The sequence below is a fragment of the Zingiber officinale genome, chromosome 11A (assembly GCF_018446385.1).
Source record: "Zingiber officinale cultivar Zhangliang chromosome 11A, Zo_v1.1, whole genome shotgun sequence".
Taxonomy (NCBI): domain Eukaryota; kingdom Viridiplantae; phylum Streptophyta; class Magnoliopsida; order Zingiberales; family Zingiberaceae; genus Zingiber; species Zingiber officinale.
This window is the reverse complement of record NC_056006.1, coordinates 25,260,391-25,277,691: the sequence shown is the minus strand read 5'-3', so window position 1 is coordinate 25,277,691 and position 17,301 is coordinate 25,260,391. Positions and strand designations below refer to the sequence as shown.

Here is a 17,301-nt window from a genome sequence, read left to right as displayed (position 1 = left end):
CGCTAAGCGCCTCCTTCTCATCCGCTAGTATACTCTTCCACAGCACCTCGTCCCTTGGACACACTGAGTCCGTCGGCTCTCTCCCGTGTCGTCCTTCCTCTAGCTACATTTTTCGCTCAACTTCCTGTGCTCCTAAGTTCCTACATACTTAGACACAGGGGTTAAATACGAACATAACCTAACCTGACTTGGTTGATCACATCAAAACTACCTTGGGGTATTAACACAAGACACTGGAAAGCGATGAAGAGTATATTTAGATATCTTAAAGGGACATCAGATTATTGTCTCTATTTTTAAGGGTCAAATATGAGCTTGAATGACTACACAGATGCATATTGGACAAGAGACCTTGATAATAGAAAATCCACATTTGGTTATACCTTCTTGTTGAATGGTGGCACCATCTCATGGAACAGCAAGAAACGGGCTTGTGTAATGTTGTTGACAATGGAAGCTGAGTATGTGGCTTGTGCAGTGGTTGTGCAAAAAGCTGTCTTGTTGAGAAAGTTCTGAAGCATTTGAAGATTACTGAGGATAATGGGAGTCTTATTACAGTGTACTATGACAATTAAGCTGCTATGACTTTTTCTAAGAATCTCAAATATCACAGCAGAGGCAAGCACATAGAAATTAAGTATAATTTTTTAAGAGATATTGTTGACAAGAAAAAATAAGTTTTGAGTATATCCCTACACATGCTATGCTTGCTGATCCTTTTACTAAGTCATTGACTAAAGAGTCATTTCAAGGACATGTGGAGTCATTGAGATTTCATAAAATATAATACTTGAAAATACATGAAAATGTCATAATCTATTCAGTGTGTATGTTACATTTTGTATAAAAGTATCGGTGAGCATATTGGTATATTGAAATTAGTCTACTTACATGGACAATCATCTCTATTTGTTAAGTATAAATAGAGATAAGACTGTTACTTATGGGACAACTTATGTAACTGAGAATAGAGACATACCCATAAGTTAAGGTCGCCTTGATAATTGTGTCAAGATAAGATCATTTATGTGTTAACAATAATCAAAGTAAATGAACTCACCATTTACTGAATTTGCTTAAAGTATATTAGAATTCATATGTTGAATTCGGGGTTAAATATTAAGTATGTCTAGATTAAAATTTATACGGTGTTAAATTTTGATAAAATCATGCACTCTTTTTGGTAAAGAGAAAAATATCATAATATGTTATTTATATCACATGTGCTATGACGATAATAAAGGTAATAGAAGAATGAATCTCTACTTCTTTACTATATAAGGTCTTTGAGATTATAAGTTAATCTCAATCTTATCCTAAGTAATTATTTAACTGTCAGCTTGAAGTTTGAATCGGTGTCTACTACTTTGGCATATTTTCTATTGGTTATGGATGATTCAGTGTATGGAGCATAATTGGAAAAACGATTGATTAGAATGAATAGATTCTAGTTAAAAAGAAAGATTATATTGATTTACATCTTTAACATTTATTCACTGGTCGACCAATTACATTTTTTGTTGAGTACTTAAAATGTGTTTGTGAATAATTGTATTGATTGGAGAGGTTGAACATGCTCTCGACATAATAGTTATTATGAGAGATTAGAGATGTTCATATTGAAGTAAATAATGTAATCTGGGGTAAAGGTGAGTTATTAATATCTATGATTCTGTTGATAGAGCAACTAAGTTAAGTGTAACAACTTTCTTACTAGTAATTGATTAATGTGTCTATTGTTATATCAACTATTTTTCCTAAAATATGAATTGAATGTTTTTACATGATTTTTGTAACTAAATAACCTTTATGGATTGACTTGAACAAATGAGAGATGTTAGAATTAAGAAGGTAAAAGAGCACCTCTTCCCCTTCATCTTCTAGCCCTATCACCTTCTTCCATTAATGGAAGTAGGGGAAGAGTCATCTTCCTCTTATAAAAAGAGAATATCAAGAACAAACTGAGGATTTTGATTCATAGAACCTTGAAGAGCTTCTTGATTTAGTCATGATCATTCCTCCTATGACAAATTCTTCTTCCAATCTTCTTCTCTAAGCACGGTAAATCTTTTAATTTGGTACTAATTCAACTGTCAACAGTTACTCCTTAAAATCTCACTAGAATTGCACCCCTTCAAAAGTAGAGAAACTTCGTATAATTTTTTTTTTTTTTTTGGCAAATATAAAAACAAATACAAAACAAAAACGTGCAAGAGAAGAGAAACTAACAAGAGTTGAAAAGGTATTAGAAGACTATAAGAACAAGGATTGAGGTTTCTAAGATCTATGAGTATTGTTGTTGAGATCCCATTCGCTCCTTTATTTATAATCTTCAAATTGAGCTTGGATTCACATAAATTTTGTGTTTGAATCCAATCGGCTCAAATTTTCTCTAGTTCACTAAAACGTTGCTCACAAAAGCACTCAAACTAAGTTCAATCAACTCATATCCAAATCATTGGACTCAATCTCTGTCAATTGACTCATGTCCATGCGATATACACTTTATAAGTCGACTCAAGTTTTTCTAATTGAGTCAGTTCAAACAGAGAGCAATATGTTTTCAATAGTCAACTCTAGTCGTTTTAATCAACTAAATCTACTTTCACCTAGTTTATTCAACTATTCAGTCGATTGAAATAAATCTTCAATCTATTGAATTTGCTTTAGAATCTTCACTTCACTCAAGATCAAGCTTTTTTATTGACTAAGACAAAAAAAAAAAACTATTCTATCATCGAGTACGTAGATCTCAACTCAATTTAAGATCGAACTTATTTATCCACTACAATCTAGAAAATTTAATTCATGGTGAGTAAATGTCTAGGTAGACCTCTACCCCAGGCGCGAAGGGAGGTTAATACCTACCTGAGCTTTAGCTCGGGGGAGCCTTTCGACCAATAAGCTCGGATCTTTTTGTTTTAATTCCCGATTCCACCACTGTCTACCTCCAAACCCCAAGATACATTGTAATATTTCAAGAATCCTAGAAGTCCCACCTACAGGTCATCATCTTGAATCGTATTTCGACTCATCATCCAAAAGGCGCGTAAAAAGTTGCATCCTTTAGGGCGATTCAATGTGGGCGTCCCGATTTGAATGAACCAAATTTACAATCATATCGATTGAGAACTAGATTTCTCGTACAAAAACAGATTACGATCCAAATACTTTGCCAAGTTTCCAGATTTCTTGGTACTTCCCTCATTCTATAGACATGTAAGAGAGGAAAGAGACCACATATAAGTTGGCTGAATCTTGTTCAACGAAATGGAGATGAAAATTTAGAGCCTATTTAGTAGTTGGCATACCCCATGTAACCATTTCGGTATCGCATACCATACTGCTCATAGATTGGATCCCCGTAATTCACAGCCTTGATCTCCACCGATTGGCGTTTGCTTTCCAATTCTTGAACTGCTCCAAAAACAATCTCATTAGAAGTTTCACAACTCTGCTCAAAGTAAGTCTGAGGGCCAGATGAGTGATGCCGGTGCTGCTGTAGTTGTTGTTGATGCACTTGCTGTACCTGCTTCTGCGGCTCCGCCTTCCACCCATTAGTGTAAGTTCGTGGATGCCGAACGTGGTGGATCTTTTCTGGTTCTTTTGACATGAATGCGTAGGTCTTTCGCGGTGCGGGAGCTCTTGCCTCCACCGGTGGCGGTATCTCATCATCTGGAATGACAAAACTCTCAGGCATTGGCCAAGTGTTTACCTTCGGTTGTTGCTGCTGCTGCTGATATTGTGTAGGTTTAGGTTTCCTTCGGAAAATTGGGAACAATGAACCGAATATTTCGGCAGTGGAGAACCATGTTCGAGATATTAACTTCCCCGTGGAGCTTAAGAGGCCTTCGTCGTCTGCATTTTCTGTGTCTTCTCCAGTCGGTATAAGTGGTGGCCTTAAAGATGTTTTCATTTGTCTCCGATAAGGAGGCATGCTTGTTTTGATGGGTGTTCGATGTTCCTGTACACAATTTGCTTGATTTTCCTGCACATGATCCTATTCACATTCAGTAAAAAGGATTAGAACATAGTCTGCGCAAATTAAATGGAAAACTATTGAGTATGAATTACTTACGTCGACGTCTTTTGATGAGACCATCAGTCCGACACGCCATTGAAGTAATGCTAGAATGTAGCCAAAGAAACCCGCAGCAAGCAGCACTGTGATTCCTGTACAATTTAGGTTAAAAAAAGATGAGCTTACCCAAGTTGTCGAAACTACAAGTTCAATCATGCAGTTTCTTTAAGCTTCTAATCAATAAGGTCATCAAGACGTACCGGAAGGAAAACCAGTTTCATATTGGTATGCACAATCATCGACATTAAGCTGAACTTCCCTGATTGCCTGGTCTCCCCTGTCTACCACCAGAAGCGAACAGCTACTCGCAACGTAAACTACTTCAAAATCAGTAGAAAACTTTGCATCTTCACTTGCCCCGTCCGAGTGTGCTACTCTACCACCCCACTTTCCCCCAGCAATTGTCGTAACCCCTGTACAAATTTGGAATTCGGTCACAGAAGCAACATGAAACATACTTTACATGAATTCAAAGTTGCAGTGTCGTATCTGCATAGAGCAATTCTAAATATATGAATCTTTCCTAATCAATGATACAATTTAAAGACCCTTCGCATATTATATCCTTATACATTAAAACAATTTATCGTTTAGCCAGCAATTTATAGCACTTTGTCAAAACATATGTATGCACTAGAAGTTACTTAGTTCTTTATCAAGCATATGTAGCAAAGATGAACACCATCGCTTTCCCTCAACAACCAAACTGAGATCCACCTCGACACCACTAGCAACACCTGAAAGTCAGTTTTTCATAAAAAGCATCTCAGTGAATGAAACCCTTGCCAATGCAAGGTCCCAGAGAAGTATTTATTATATGCAGCCTTACCCTGTATTGCAAGAGGTTGTTTCCGTGACTTGAACCCATGACAATCAGGTCACGCGGCAGCAACTTTACCGTTGCGCCAAAACTCCCCTTCAAAAAGTGAGTTTCTCATCAAAGAAGAATTTCTCTTGAGGTTTTCAATTTTTTCTCAGCTTAGCGAACTGCGATCATATTAACTAGAACACGAACAATCATATACGACAAACAAAAAAGATTGAAAAGGAAGGCTGTTATATTTGTCTCTCCTCACTTACCTGTGTTGCTAATTTTCCTTATTACCATGTTCATTGTGTCTGCAACATATATATTTCCTCTTTCATCTACTGTAAAGCCCTTTGGATGGTTCATCCTTGCTTCTCGCGGCCTTCCATCAACGTGGCCAACATACCCTTCTGGAGAACCGGCAACAAGCTTAGGTCTACTATCTGCATTTGAAAACAATATCTAGATAAGCACAACATATTTCTTTTTAGAAAAAAAAATAATAATCGACTGATTTTCATAGTCAAATTCCACAAACAAATTACTTCAGAGTAACAAATACAAGGAAAATACTAGCATCACACCAAAAGAAAACATCAATTAATAGATGAGATTGATTTCTTTTTCCTTCCAAAACCTACTCGATGAGACTGATAATCAATAATCTTCAGGTTCACAAGCAAATCAAATCAGCTTGAGTTGAGGTAAATACTATATTTTAAAAAAATGATATCAGTGTGTCTAAAGGAACCCTCAAGTTTCATTCGAGTTAAATATTATCATTGTATCCAGAACAACAAATGACAATGACATACGGTATCGCAGACAATGAGTTATCTGCAAAACTACTAAAAGTGTTAAAATTCAGTTCATTTAGCAATAGATATCAATAAGTGAACATCTACATCATCATCACCATCATTGTCGAGGTGTGTTTGTCCCAACAATTTGATGTGGAATCTTATTCCTCCATCGAACTCTATGAAAGACCATATTTCTTACTGGTAATATTCATTACTTAGTTGTAATATTCATCTCTACATAATTCATTGGTCATCTTTAAATATGTCCATAGCATTGTTGGAACATGTGAGTTGAAAGGCTGTCAGTAGAGGGGGATTGAATATCGTTCATGTCTTATAATAGAACATGGATCTATTCTTGTTGCAATCTCAGCAGGTTACAACAAAAACATTAATAGTGGAAATCAAACAAAAGCACAAGCACAAGCATACCACAATGAGAACTAGGGCTTTTAATGTTGTTCGGCAACCCCCAGGCTCCTATTCCACAACCTATACTCCTTTGGTGAATCACTCCTAGAATCCTCTATACTTTCTCCTTCATGGTAACACCAAGAGTGGAAAAACCTCTTACAAGTCAATCAAAAATAGAATTTTTAGGGTTAACAAGAAAGCATAAATAAAAGATAAGAGTATTGATGTGAAATATGTTTGTTGATACGTGGCCTTTGCAACCTGTATAATAGTCTCTTCCACAAATTGCTTTGTTAACATAGTCTTTCTAGTTGGCACCAAAAAGTTAATTGGTATGAACCAGACAGTTGATCCGTTTAAATCGTTATCTCATCCATCCGTCACAGTTTGTTGAAAATTGTCTTCCGTAACATCAATCGATTGATTATCAGCATCAGTTAACTAGTCGTGATCAATTTATATCATTTTCGTTGGATCATGACCAATTCTGATGTTGACTGGTTAATTACTCAAAAGCATTAGTTGATTGGATCATTACCAGTCGATTGGTCTCCAGAATAGATCATTTTGTTTGTTGCTTAAGTCAGCTAACTAGTCAACTCAGCTATCAGTCCACTCAAGGAGTCCTTTAGTCGACTGATATATTGACTACAATCAATCTAATGACTAAGTACGCCTAATTGAGACTACCTTGGCCCGAGTATATTTGCTCTCAACTCTTAACTCACTGGTAGTTATCTTCACCACCAAACTATCTCTTATTTAGATTGTCATCCTTGGATGCACCAAGCCCTTGGTTCACTATCCAAGTCATCCTTTATGCTCTGCTCGGATGCACCATGACATCCTTCTTGATCCACTTATGTAGTCTGCCTCAACTATCTCTGATTGAGCTTCTCATCCCTTGGATGTATTGAGCTCTCAGTTCCCTCGAAGTGTCATCTTTCATGCTTTGCTTACTTAGTCCTCTACTTAAGCACAACTACACTCCGATGCTCCTTGTCTTGCGGTCCCTCAAATGTCTCATATCATCCTTCTTTAGTCTCTATAAACCTTGAGCCATCAGGTAACCACAACCTTGATTGTATCAAGTCGTCTCCATGTGTATTCATCAAGTTCCTACGCACTACACTAAACACAAGCAAAACCTTCCTTAAACCTTTTGTCCAAATATCAAAATCCAAGGTCGCACCAAACCACTTAGGCCCGATTGCACCAACAACTATCTTATTATCATCTACTAGATTGGTTGTTAGTATTTTTTTTATTTTAAATTTTCTATTAACTCCACAGATACTTTAGAGTTATCTTTTTTGCTAGTTAACTTTTTACACATTAGTTCCTAATAGCTGAAGTCTAATGTATAGAGTGTGATAGGTCGTGTGAATGCAATCAACCTAGGCTTGATCGGGTACGATCATGATTTTGACGTGTATGTCAAAGAGTTTAAATTAGGTTTTCATATGGATTTGATATGTATGTTTGAGTCATGTAGGACTTGATGAACCACATATGAGAAACTTGGAGCGGTGATAACCATGATTTTGCTACACTATTTTGATTTATTTATGCATGATTTGATGTTTTGTTCATAGATAAAACTCCTATTTACATCACGTTTCATGCATTGCATTTATTCTTGGACTTAATTGCAAATTATCTTATTACTACGTTATTTGATGCTAATATTTGATTGTTATTTTGTAGACATCAAAAGATCTTTAACTCGGATTAATTCGAACCAAATTTGTGCTCGTATTGGAGTTTAAACAAGACGATCAAGCTTTGGAGTAGTTTAGATCGTCCATCCAAGATCAAGAGAGATATGTGCTATACATCGAAAATCTACTCCATCCGAGCCAAATGGAAGTAGATCACAATCATTGATAAAGATCTAGAGTTTTTGATCAAAATCTGAGATGTTTAGACAGTTGATCAAGATGGAAAAATTCTAGACCGTCTGATAGATTGGGAGTTGATTTAAAAGGCATGAAAAGTTACAATGATAGGGGGCTCGGGCATTTTCTCTTCTCGTGATTTTTGTATTGTTCATCTTCTTGGCCCGTTGCTCCCGTCCACATTCCAGATCTGAGAGCCACCGACGACAATCTCTGAGTTGCCAGCGTTCATCATCCAAAGTCAAAGAGCGACAGAGGGAGGTTCCCCAGTCCGCAAACTTGGATTTCTATTTCACTGTCGCAATCCAGATTGAGGGAGGTATTCCGATCTACGATTTTCGCCATCCAACGGTGCTTGAAGGGAGGCACCCAGGAGTTTCCGATTCCATTCCGTCCTTCATTCCTCAAGGATACATAGATCGATCCAATCAATCGATCGGGTTAAGCGATTCCCAGAATTCAACCTCTGTTCTTCGAGCGATGAGATTGCCAGCTGATTGCGAGCTTGAAGGGAGCTACCCAGGAGCTGTGAGCGTCATCTGATAACAGCAAGGAGCTTGGGCATTCCTCGTTGGATGTTTGAAGAGAGGTACCCAGGTGCATTTCTGTGTCATGGCAGAGTGAGTGGACTGGATCTCAGGTTTGGGATGTGGAACGTGTTTTGCTTCCATTTACTTTAAAGCTCATTCCCTTGCTCAGATCTGATGATCTGATTAGTTTAGTTTGTTATGTTCTTTCTGTTTGGAATTTGCCATTTCATTTACTGTAAATTTGCTTAATCAACCTAGGTCGTGTGAGTGCAATCAACCTAGGTCGTGTGAGTACAATCATGGTTTTGATGTGTGTGCCAAAGAGTTTAAGTTAGATTTTCATATGGATTTGATATACGTGTTTGAGTTATGTAGGACTTGATGAACAACATATGAGAAACTTGAAGCGACCAAGTTTAGTAAAGAATCATCCTAAGGCTCGAGTCCCTATGATCGATGAAGGATGGTGCATCCGAGGGATCGTCGGACAAGGAGCAATAGAGTGAGCCGAGGGAAGCAAACTTCAAGGCAACTCGAAAGATGGCACGGAGAGGAGCCGCGAGCTCGAGTGCATCTAAGGGACAAAGGACGAGGAAGAGGGTTTCAAGGGCGACTAGGATGAGTGTGAGTGAATGTAGGGGATCAGTCGACTAGTATTGAGGTCAGTCGACTAGTATTGAGGTCAGTCGGCTAGTACAAATTCATAAGAGCACAGAATGGTTTTATGCCCAATGGTTGTATAGACCAATCGATTGATGAAAGTATCAATCGACTAGTAAAGAGCTGTTGAATAGAATCGCGGATTTTATGGAGTGTCGTTGGCTATGTCCAACGGTCACACCAGTCCACTGATGGTAATGTCAGTCGACTGGTACAGGAAATAAGTTAACACAGATTCAACTCTTTCCTCTCTATTTAAAGGAAGCTTGGGGCATGAAGGAGGTTACTGATTCTGGTTGAATACCGAAGTGTTTACCCTCAAGCTTCCAAGCCTATTCACTTCCTCCTAAACCTAAATCTCCATCTTGTAAAGAGGAAGAGAGCTTTGTGAGAGGTTATACTCCACTGAGAAGGAGTAAACTTTAGCCGGAGTTTGCCGGAAAATCATCCACCGACGGATAGGGATCACGGACACGCCGTAGAGTAGAAGCTTTATCTCCGAACCATGTAAACGAACGTGTAGTGTGGTTTGATTTCTTGTCTTTGTAGTCTTTAGATTAACTTTCTTTATATTGTTTGTATTTCCGCTATACAACTAACGTTGTAAGAAGTTAACGATTTGGTATAAACGTCTATTCAATCTCCCTTCTAGTCAAGTCACGATCTCCAACAAGACGTACCATAATTTTATAAAATTTTCATATATTCTAAAGGAGACCGATGCTCCAACAAAACACTAAAGGCTCATGCCTTTTTCAACCATCCATTCATTACTAATATCTCCAATAGTATCAATAGTTCCTTCTGCAATTGATATTTAAGTCCCTTATAGAAATTTCATGTACATTCATCATACTCTATGGATCAAAATGTTGAGATTGTTTGGAAATACAACAACAACAACATCCAAGCCATATCCCACTAGATGGGGTTGGCTATATGGATCATTTTACGTCATTGAGCTCTAACTCTTGCTATATCATCATCTATACATAAATAAATTTTATCTTATTTTATTATTGTTAACCAAGTTTTTTTTATCTTCCTCTTATTTGATATACGTGTTTGTCATAATTTCACATCGTCTGAAGTATTTATTTGTCGTCTAAGTACATGATCGTATCATCTTAAACGTCTCTCAGAATTTTCCCTCAATAGATGTAACTTCAACTTTCTCTCTAATGCTCTCATTTCTTATTTTATCCATTCTCGTATGTCCACACATCCACTTTAACATCCTCATCTCTGCAACTCTCATCTTTTGCTCACATGCTCGAATCATAACTCAACATTCAGCTCCATATAACATAACATGTCTAATTGCGATTTTGTAAAATTTTCCTTTAAGTTTTAGAAGTACTTTATAGTCACATAAAACACCCGATACACTCCTCCATTTCAAACATCCTACTTGTATTCTATATAAAACATCTCTATTAATCCCTCCATCATTTTACAAAAATGATCCTAAATATCTAAAGCTTTCGGTCTTATCTTAACAATTGTCTCATTATGTCTAATATTGCTAAACTTAAATTTTATATATTTTGTCTTTATTCTACTAAGCCTAAAACATTTCTCTTCTAGTATTTCCCGTCAAGATTCTAGTTTAGCATTTACTCTTTCATGTGTTTATCTACCAAAATAATATTATTTGTAAACAATATACACCACGATACTATGTCTTAAATGTGTACAGTGAGTTCGTCCATAATTAATGTAAAAGGATAGGGACTTAGAGCTGATCCTTGATGTTGTTAGTATCTCAGGTAGTTTTGATGTGATCAACCAAGTTCAGTTAGGTCTTGTTATGTTTAATCATTGTGTCTTAGTGTGCAGGAACTTAGGAACACAAGAAATCAAGAGGAAGACGCAGCTAGCGAAAAGATGGCACGGGAAGGAAAGGAGTCGACAGACTCAGTGCATCCGAAGAACGAGATGTTGCAAAAGAGTACACCGACAAAGAGAATGACGTGCACGTTCGAGAGACGAGAAGCCGGAAAGGAAGCCTGCTCGAGGAAAAGGTCGGAGTTGGATTCGGGTAAGCTCAACTTCAGTTAGCTGGAGCATCACCCAAGCGAAGAGATCAGCAAAGGAGCTGATCTGCTATATAGAAGGAGAAGGGGTTTATTCTTTCTATAGGCAATTCACCTCCCCTCTTGCCAGTCCCGCTGCACCTACAAGTGGTATCAAAGTCAAAACACCTCAGAAGGACTAACCGTTAACTGAAGCACCGAGACGATGGTCGGACCAAGCATCTGCCCACCGAAGTTCGAGAGAGACTTCGTGTAATAGAAACACCAGATGGAGGTATTCTTTAAAACAAACTCTGAGATTCTTTTAATTATAAAATATGGTTTTGCAGCTCCCAAAGACTCACAAGAAAATGAAAAAGAAGAATACCAATAGACCAAGGAGCAAGTAGACTTAGTAGCAAATGGACGAGTCGAGCTTAGCGTACTTCCACCTAAGAAGTCAATCGAATCGGAGATTACGAATCAGCAAAGGAACTTTGGGAGAAGTTCCTGAAGCTACACAAAGAAACCTTCGAAGCAAAGCTCACGAGACAGAACCTGCTCCAGAACCAACTCACGAACCTCCGGATGGAAAAAAGCGAAACAGTTGCACATCTGCACTCGAGGATCAAAGAACTCATCACCGGACTCACGAATCTCGGAGAAAAAGTAACGAACCGAGATTCATTAAGATATGCTTTAAATGCATTTCGTAGGACACTCGAGTGGACATCTATAGTCGACTCGTCCTATATATCTAAAGACCTCGAGGTTAGTTCATTAGAAAATCTATTCTCCACTTTTGAACTTCATGAATCAAGATGTATAGGCTTACGAAATAAAGAAGCAAAGATAACCTACAACATAACTCTAAAAGCTAACCAGAAAGGCGAACCAGAAAGGCGAACCAGATCTAGACTCCGAAGAATCAATCAACGAAGATGAAGCAGCATTATTGGTAAGAAAGTTTAACGGGTTTATCAAATCTAATAAATTTAATAAATCGTTGGCGAAAAAGTACTTTTGGAGCAAAAAAAAAAGTCCGATGTTATAACTATCAAAGAGAAGGGCACATCAAGGACGACTGCCCCGAACTGAAGAAGAAGGAGAAGGACAAGGGCAAAAGACCAACAAGATCGAAGCACAAGATCTTGAAAGCCACATGAGATGAATCGTCGTCCTCCAAGTCCGAGATCGGAGCTTAAGCAGAACTAACTCTAATGGCAGACCACAAAGGAGAAGATGAAAGCAGCTCAGAGATGAGCATCGATGAAAGGGGAGGATCATCAAAGGAAGGCTGCGATGAAAGGGGAGCATCAGAACACGAGGTAAATAAGGTACGTACACTTTCTCCCAAACAGTCTTTCTAATTTATTAACATGTTTTCAAAGTACTTAGTACAATTAAAAAAAGATAATGCTAGGTTAAAATTAAACTTAGCAAAGTCTAGCCCCTTAGATATGTTTGATAATCTAAAAATAGAAAATGAAAAATTAAAAGCAAAAATAGAAAATAAGAAAATGACTATGCATATTGGAATTCAAATATCTTTCGAAAATCAGCATTAAAAAATGGTAAAATTAATTGGTACATAAAAAATTACCAAGGACAAATTAAGAAAATCCCTAGAAACTATATACCCCTAAAATTTTTAATAAATCCAGTAAGTAGGAACTTATATTGGGTTCCAAAATCTTTTTTAAATTAGATTTCATTTTTTTTTTAATTGTCACAATTAGAAAAATGTTTGAAATTTCTTTTACCGTTAAGTTATTTTTGAAGTTATTAATGAAAATGATATATTGAAAATTAAAAGTTTATTTTTGAAAATTTTTATTTTTATATGATGAAACATGATACTCTCTGTCCTTAAAAATTAATTTTCTGAATTATTACAAATTACTCTGCGAATATCATACTTTTAAATTAAAAATTCAAAGTAAATAGGAATTTGAAAACTTTTATTTCTCTGCTATTAAAATGTGTTAGAAAATGAGCAAAATTAGTTGCATTACAAAAGATTAATTATTTAAAATTAAAAAAAATGTCATACAATTATTTCTGAAAAATATCGACTTATTAAAAATACCCCTAGAAATTTATTTCAAAATTTTTTAACTGTTTATGTTGAATTTTTTTTATGTGATCAAAGGGGTAGAAATAGGTAAAAGTTAAGGGGAGTTAGGATAATTCAATTCCCATAATTCTTATCATTATGTTTATTTTTACAATTAACTTGTTTAATTCATTGCTTTACTATTTCATTGCATTTTTTAAACCCTAACTTAAACTTGGATTGGTGCACATCAAAAATAAGGAGCTTGCTAGTACCTCGGATAGTTTTGATTTGGGCAACCAAGTTCAGTTATATCATGTTATGTTTGATCCTTGTGTCTAAGTGTGCAGGAGCTTAGGAACACAAGAAATCGAGCGGAAGACGCAGCTAGCGAGAAGGATGGCATGGGAAGAAAGTCGACAGGCTTGGTGCATCTGAAGGACGAGATGCTGCGGAAGAGTACACCTACGAACGAGAAGGACGTGCGCAGCGCTCAAGGGACGAGAAGCAAGGAAGGATGCCTGCTCGAGGAGAAGGTCGGAGTTGGGCTCGGGTGAACTCAACTCCAGTTAGCCAGAGCATCACCCACGTGAAAAGATCAGCAAAGGAGCTGATTTGTCGTATGGAAGGCGCCTTCAATGAACAGTACGAAAGCGCCTTCCAAAAGCTATAGCCGCAGATAGAGTTTTATCCATAGCGGATAAAATTTATTCGATGGAAGGCGCCTTGGACCTCATTGGAGGCGCCTTCAAGTTGCAGATAGAGTTTTCCAAGGGCTATAAAAAAAAACCCTAGACCTGAAAAATAAACAACTGAACTACAAGTCCTATATTCACTTCCTAGTCATTCTGTGAGCTATCAACGTCGGTAAGTTGCTACTCCACCTTTAACGAAGGAATTTTTCTAATGGAGTCTTCTTCAATACCTTGGATTAACAACCATCTAGGTTGTACCCAAATAAATAGATTATCCTCGTACTTTTCTTTAATTGTTCAGTTTTATTATTCTGTTTATTATTATTGTACTACTAATCAAATCAAAAGAACGAGAAGGGGTTTATTCTTTCTATAGGCAATTCACCCCCCTCTTGTCGATCCCGCTGCACCTACATAAGTAACCCTATCTTTATTGGAAATATTTCAGTTACTCCGTTTGAAGTCTTTAATCTAGTCATTACATCTTTCTACATATCCTTAATTAGTTCAATATATGTTATGCTAACATCTTTCTTTTCTAGAATTCTCCATATAATTTCTTTGGAACTCTTTTATAAGTCAATGAATATCATATGTAAATCTTGTTTTTGCCCCCAATATTTTATAATTAATTGTCTAAGAAGATATATAGCTTTTATTGTCGATCTTCCAGGCATGAACCCAAATCCCACAATGGTCTCCTTAATTTTTTTCTATTATTTTTTCCCAATGTTTCATGGTATGACTCATTAGGTTAATACCCATATAGTTTGCATAATTTTGTACGTCTCTCTTGTTCTTATAAGGAAACTAGAGTACTTATCTTCCATTGATCAAACACTTTTTTCGTTTTTAATATCATGTTAAAAAATTTTTATAAGTTATTCAATACCTTGTTTCCTTATGCAATTCCATACCTCTATCGAAATATCATCTGATCCAACGGTTTTTCCATTGTGCATCTCATTTAAAACTTGTTCTACTTCTGAAGTTTGAATTCTAAGATAAAAAGTTAGATTTCTATGCTCATTTGACTTACTTAAATTACCTAAGTTAAATTAGTCACCTAAACTTTCATAAAAAGTTGATAAAAATACCTCTTACACCGCTCTTTTATTTCTCCATCATTTCTAGTACCCTATTACATTCATCTTTAATACATTTTATTTAGATAAGATTTTTTGTCTTCCTTTCTCTCACTTTAATTATTCTATAAATGTCTCTTTCCCCTTTTTTTGTATCTAATTTTTGATATAATCGTTCAAAAGTTTCATTCTTTACTTCATTCACTACTCTCTTAGCTTCTTTCTTTGCTATTGTATATTTTTTAAAATTTTCCTCGTTTCTTACAAATATATAATTCCTTATAAACTATTGTTTGAAAATAAATGTACAAAAAACTAATGTAGTAGAAATAAGAATGCAAAGATGAATAATATATATAGTTACTAGAAAAGAAAAGAAAAACACTAATATTCAAGAAAAACTAGGTGTAACTCCACTAAGTCAAGGTAATAAAACATATTTTAATTAATTTGAATATTACTATTGATATGGTATTTCTTAGAGCTTAAAAGAGGGATAAGATTCGTATACCTGATCTCAAATACTTGGGACAAAATCGCTTGTAGTTGTTGATCATGATACTATCATTAATTAATATGATACACTAAAGATGTTATCTTGAATATAATTAGGTTAGTGTAAAAAGACAAAGACTTAAAACTAACCCTTCATGTAAAGTAAGCATCTACTTGAAGCATCGTAAAATCCCTATCTTGCTATATCATATAGAAGGATAGCTAGAAAAGCACAAAAATGTCTTTAGTTAATTCAATTCATCAGCATGTAACATTCGAACATTAGGAAGCATATGAATTTTTCATCCCATAGAGACACAGTGGCTCACATCTAGACAATGGTAGAGAGATCCGATACACATTGCTGTTGACCGAATCAAGAAGCAGCGACTCTCCCCCCTGTGTCACCTCGACCGAGTACGGCTCGATCCCCAGCTTGCTTCCATCAAAAACTGTCTCCACAGTGTAGCCACTCTCAAATTTCATCGAAGTGTGGTGGCCAGGGACTGCTGCAAGAAGGTACAGAAATCAAGTTACAAATGCACAAAAGGAAACAAAAAAGCAGCAATCTTGAACACAATGCACCTGTTCTTGTGGTAGATTTCAGTGACCAAAACCTCTTCAAGATAGAAGAGGCCACATTGGACACGGCTGCGGCAACAATTTCTAGCAAAACAACCAGAATTTAGCTGCATTATGACAAAATACGAAAATGAATATCAAAAAAGGGGGGAAATAACTCACTTGAAGGTGTAGCAGCCGAAGCAGAATTGATGCCGCTCAATGAAACCATCACTAAAGTGAGCACTGCTAAAACTCTCATCTTGATCCACAATAAGCCACAGATTCCCAAAGAAGTGATGGTTCAAAGGAGGAGAAACAAGAGAGGGAGGTAGAACCCTAAAGAGAGTCACCCTAAAGAAGAAACCTTCACCTTTTTGCTTCCTTTTCTCCACTGCTGTGTGTTCTCCTCCTCCTGCTGCGAAGGATGCCCCTCTTGTGGAAAGAGACGAGTGAGGGGTAGTGAGGCCTCACTGAGTGAAGAAATTGGTGTATGAGAAAGAGTGAGAGGCTTCTGATGAGGCCTTTAAGCCACAACCAAATTGCCCAGCTCAGAACCTTTGGTCGCCATTGTTAGCAGCAAGAAACAGACCTAAAAACAGAGAAAACAGCTCTTGCTGCACATGTCAACAGCCACAAAAGCTATATATAAAAACAAAAGCTTGATTCAAAATAGAATACACACGATTATATTAATTGCACACCGAATTGTTTACGAGTTTCAAGGTGGTGGTGTGATGGCATGGGCCTCACTTTGCTCTCTCTCTCTCTCTCTCTGAATGGTCTCTGCCGTTCCTTCTCCCACCTTCCTTTCCCACCTTCTCACCTTTCTATAATTGCATGTGATACCTGTTCTTGTGGAGAGGATCTATCGTCACCATTCTCCTCAACGAAGGCAACTTAATCAAGATTGCGTTTTTCTAGATGCTTTGGCCGTGGATTTTATTGGAACTTATTCCATAATTTATTAGAGATTATTGCCGGAGTTACCATAAAAGTTTATTAAATTTCAAATTACAAAATCAAAATTAAGTCTTTATCTGTTGCAATAGCTTGATAATCTCAAATGACCAGCTTGGGCTGATTAAGCCAAGCTCCAAGGTTGTCCGAGCTCGAGTGAGACACCGTTGGAGGACTAACGAATGTTTCTCGAGCTCAAGCTCAAGTAGGAAGCTGAGCAACGAGTTCGAGTTAGAAAGT

The 17,301-nt window shown here is 36.8% G+C and overlaps 1 protein-coding gene across 4 annotated transcripts; it reads right to left on the bottom strand.

The window, feature by feature from the left end:
- Positions 1 to 3,094: 3,094 nt before the first annotated feature.
- LOC122032535 lies at positions 3,095 to 16,958 on the bottom strand. 4 transcript variants are annotated; one of them, XM_042591845.1, is made up of 8 exons: positions 16,806 to 16,958; positions 16,285 to 16,693; positions 16,126 to 16,206; positions 15,870 to 16,049; positions 5,162 to 5,332; positions 4,282 to 4,494; positions 4,079 to 4,173; positions 3,095 to 4,000 (listed from the first exon to the last, which is right to left on the bottom strand). In XM_042591845.1, the coding sequence occupies exons 2-8, from the start codon at positions 16,361 to 16,363 to the stop codon at positions 3,296 to 3,298; spliced, it is 1,524 nt and encodes a 507-aa protein (XP_042447779.1). In that variant the 5' UTR covers positions 16,364 to 16,693; positions 16,806 to 16,958; the 3' UTR covers positions 3,095 to 3,295. The 4 variants fall into 4 exon arrangements, with proteins under 4 accessions (XP_042447779.1, XP_042447776.1, XP_042447778.1 ...); XM_042591842.1 differs by having other exon boundaries at positions 16,787 to 16,952; XM_042591844.1 differs by lacking the exon at positions 16,806 to 16,958 and having other exon boundaries at positions 3,095 to 3,988; positions 16,285 to 16,735.
- Positions 16,959 to 17,301: the final 343 nt, after the last annotated feature.

Bases quoted from the DNA above. Each gene is read 5' to 3' on its own strand.
- LOC122032535 (XM_042591845.1), bottom strand. From the start codon at position 16,363: ATGAGAGTTTTAGCAGTGCTCACTTTAGTGATGGTTTCATTGAGCGGC. The intron at 5,333-15,869 runs GTGAGCCACTGT...TTTCAAATGCAG, and splicing joins CTCTCTACCATTGTCTAGAT to ATAGTAGACCTAAGCTTGTT. The intron at 4,174-4,281 runs GTACGTCTTGAT...TAAATTGTACAG, and splicing joins TGAAACTGGTTTTCCTTCCG to GAATCACAGTGCTGCTTGCT.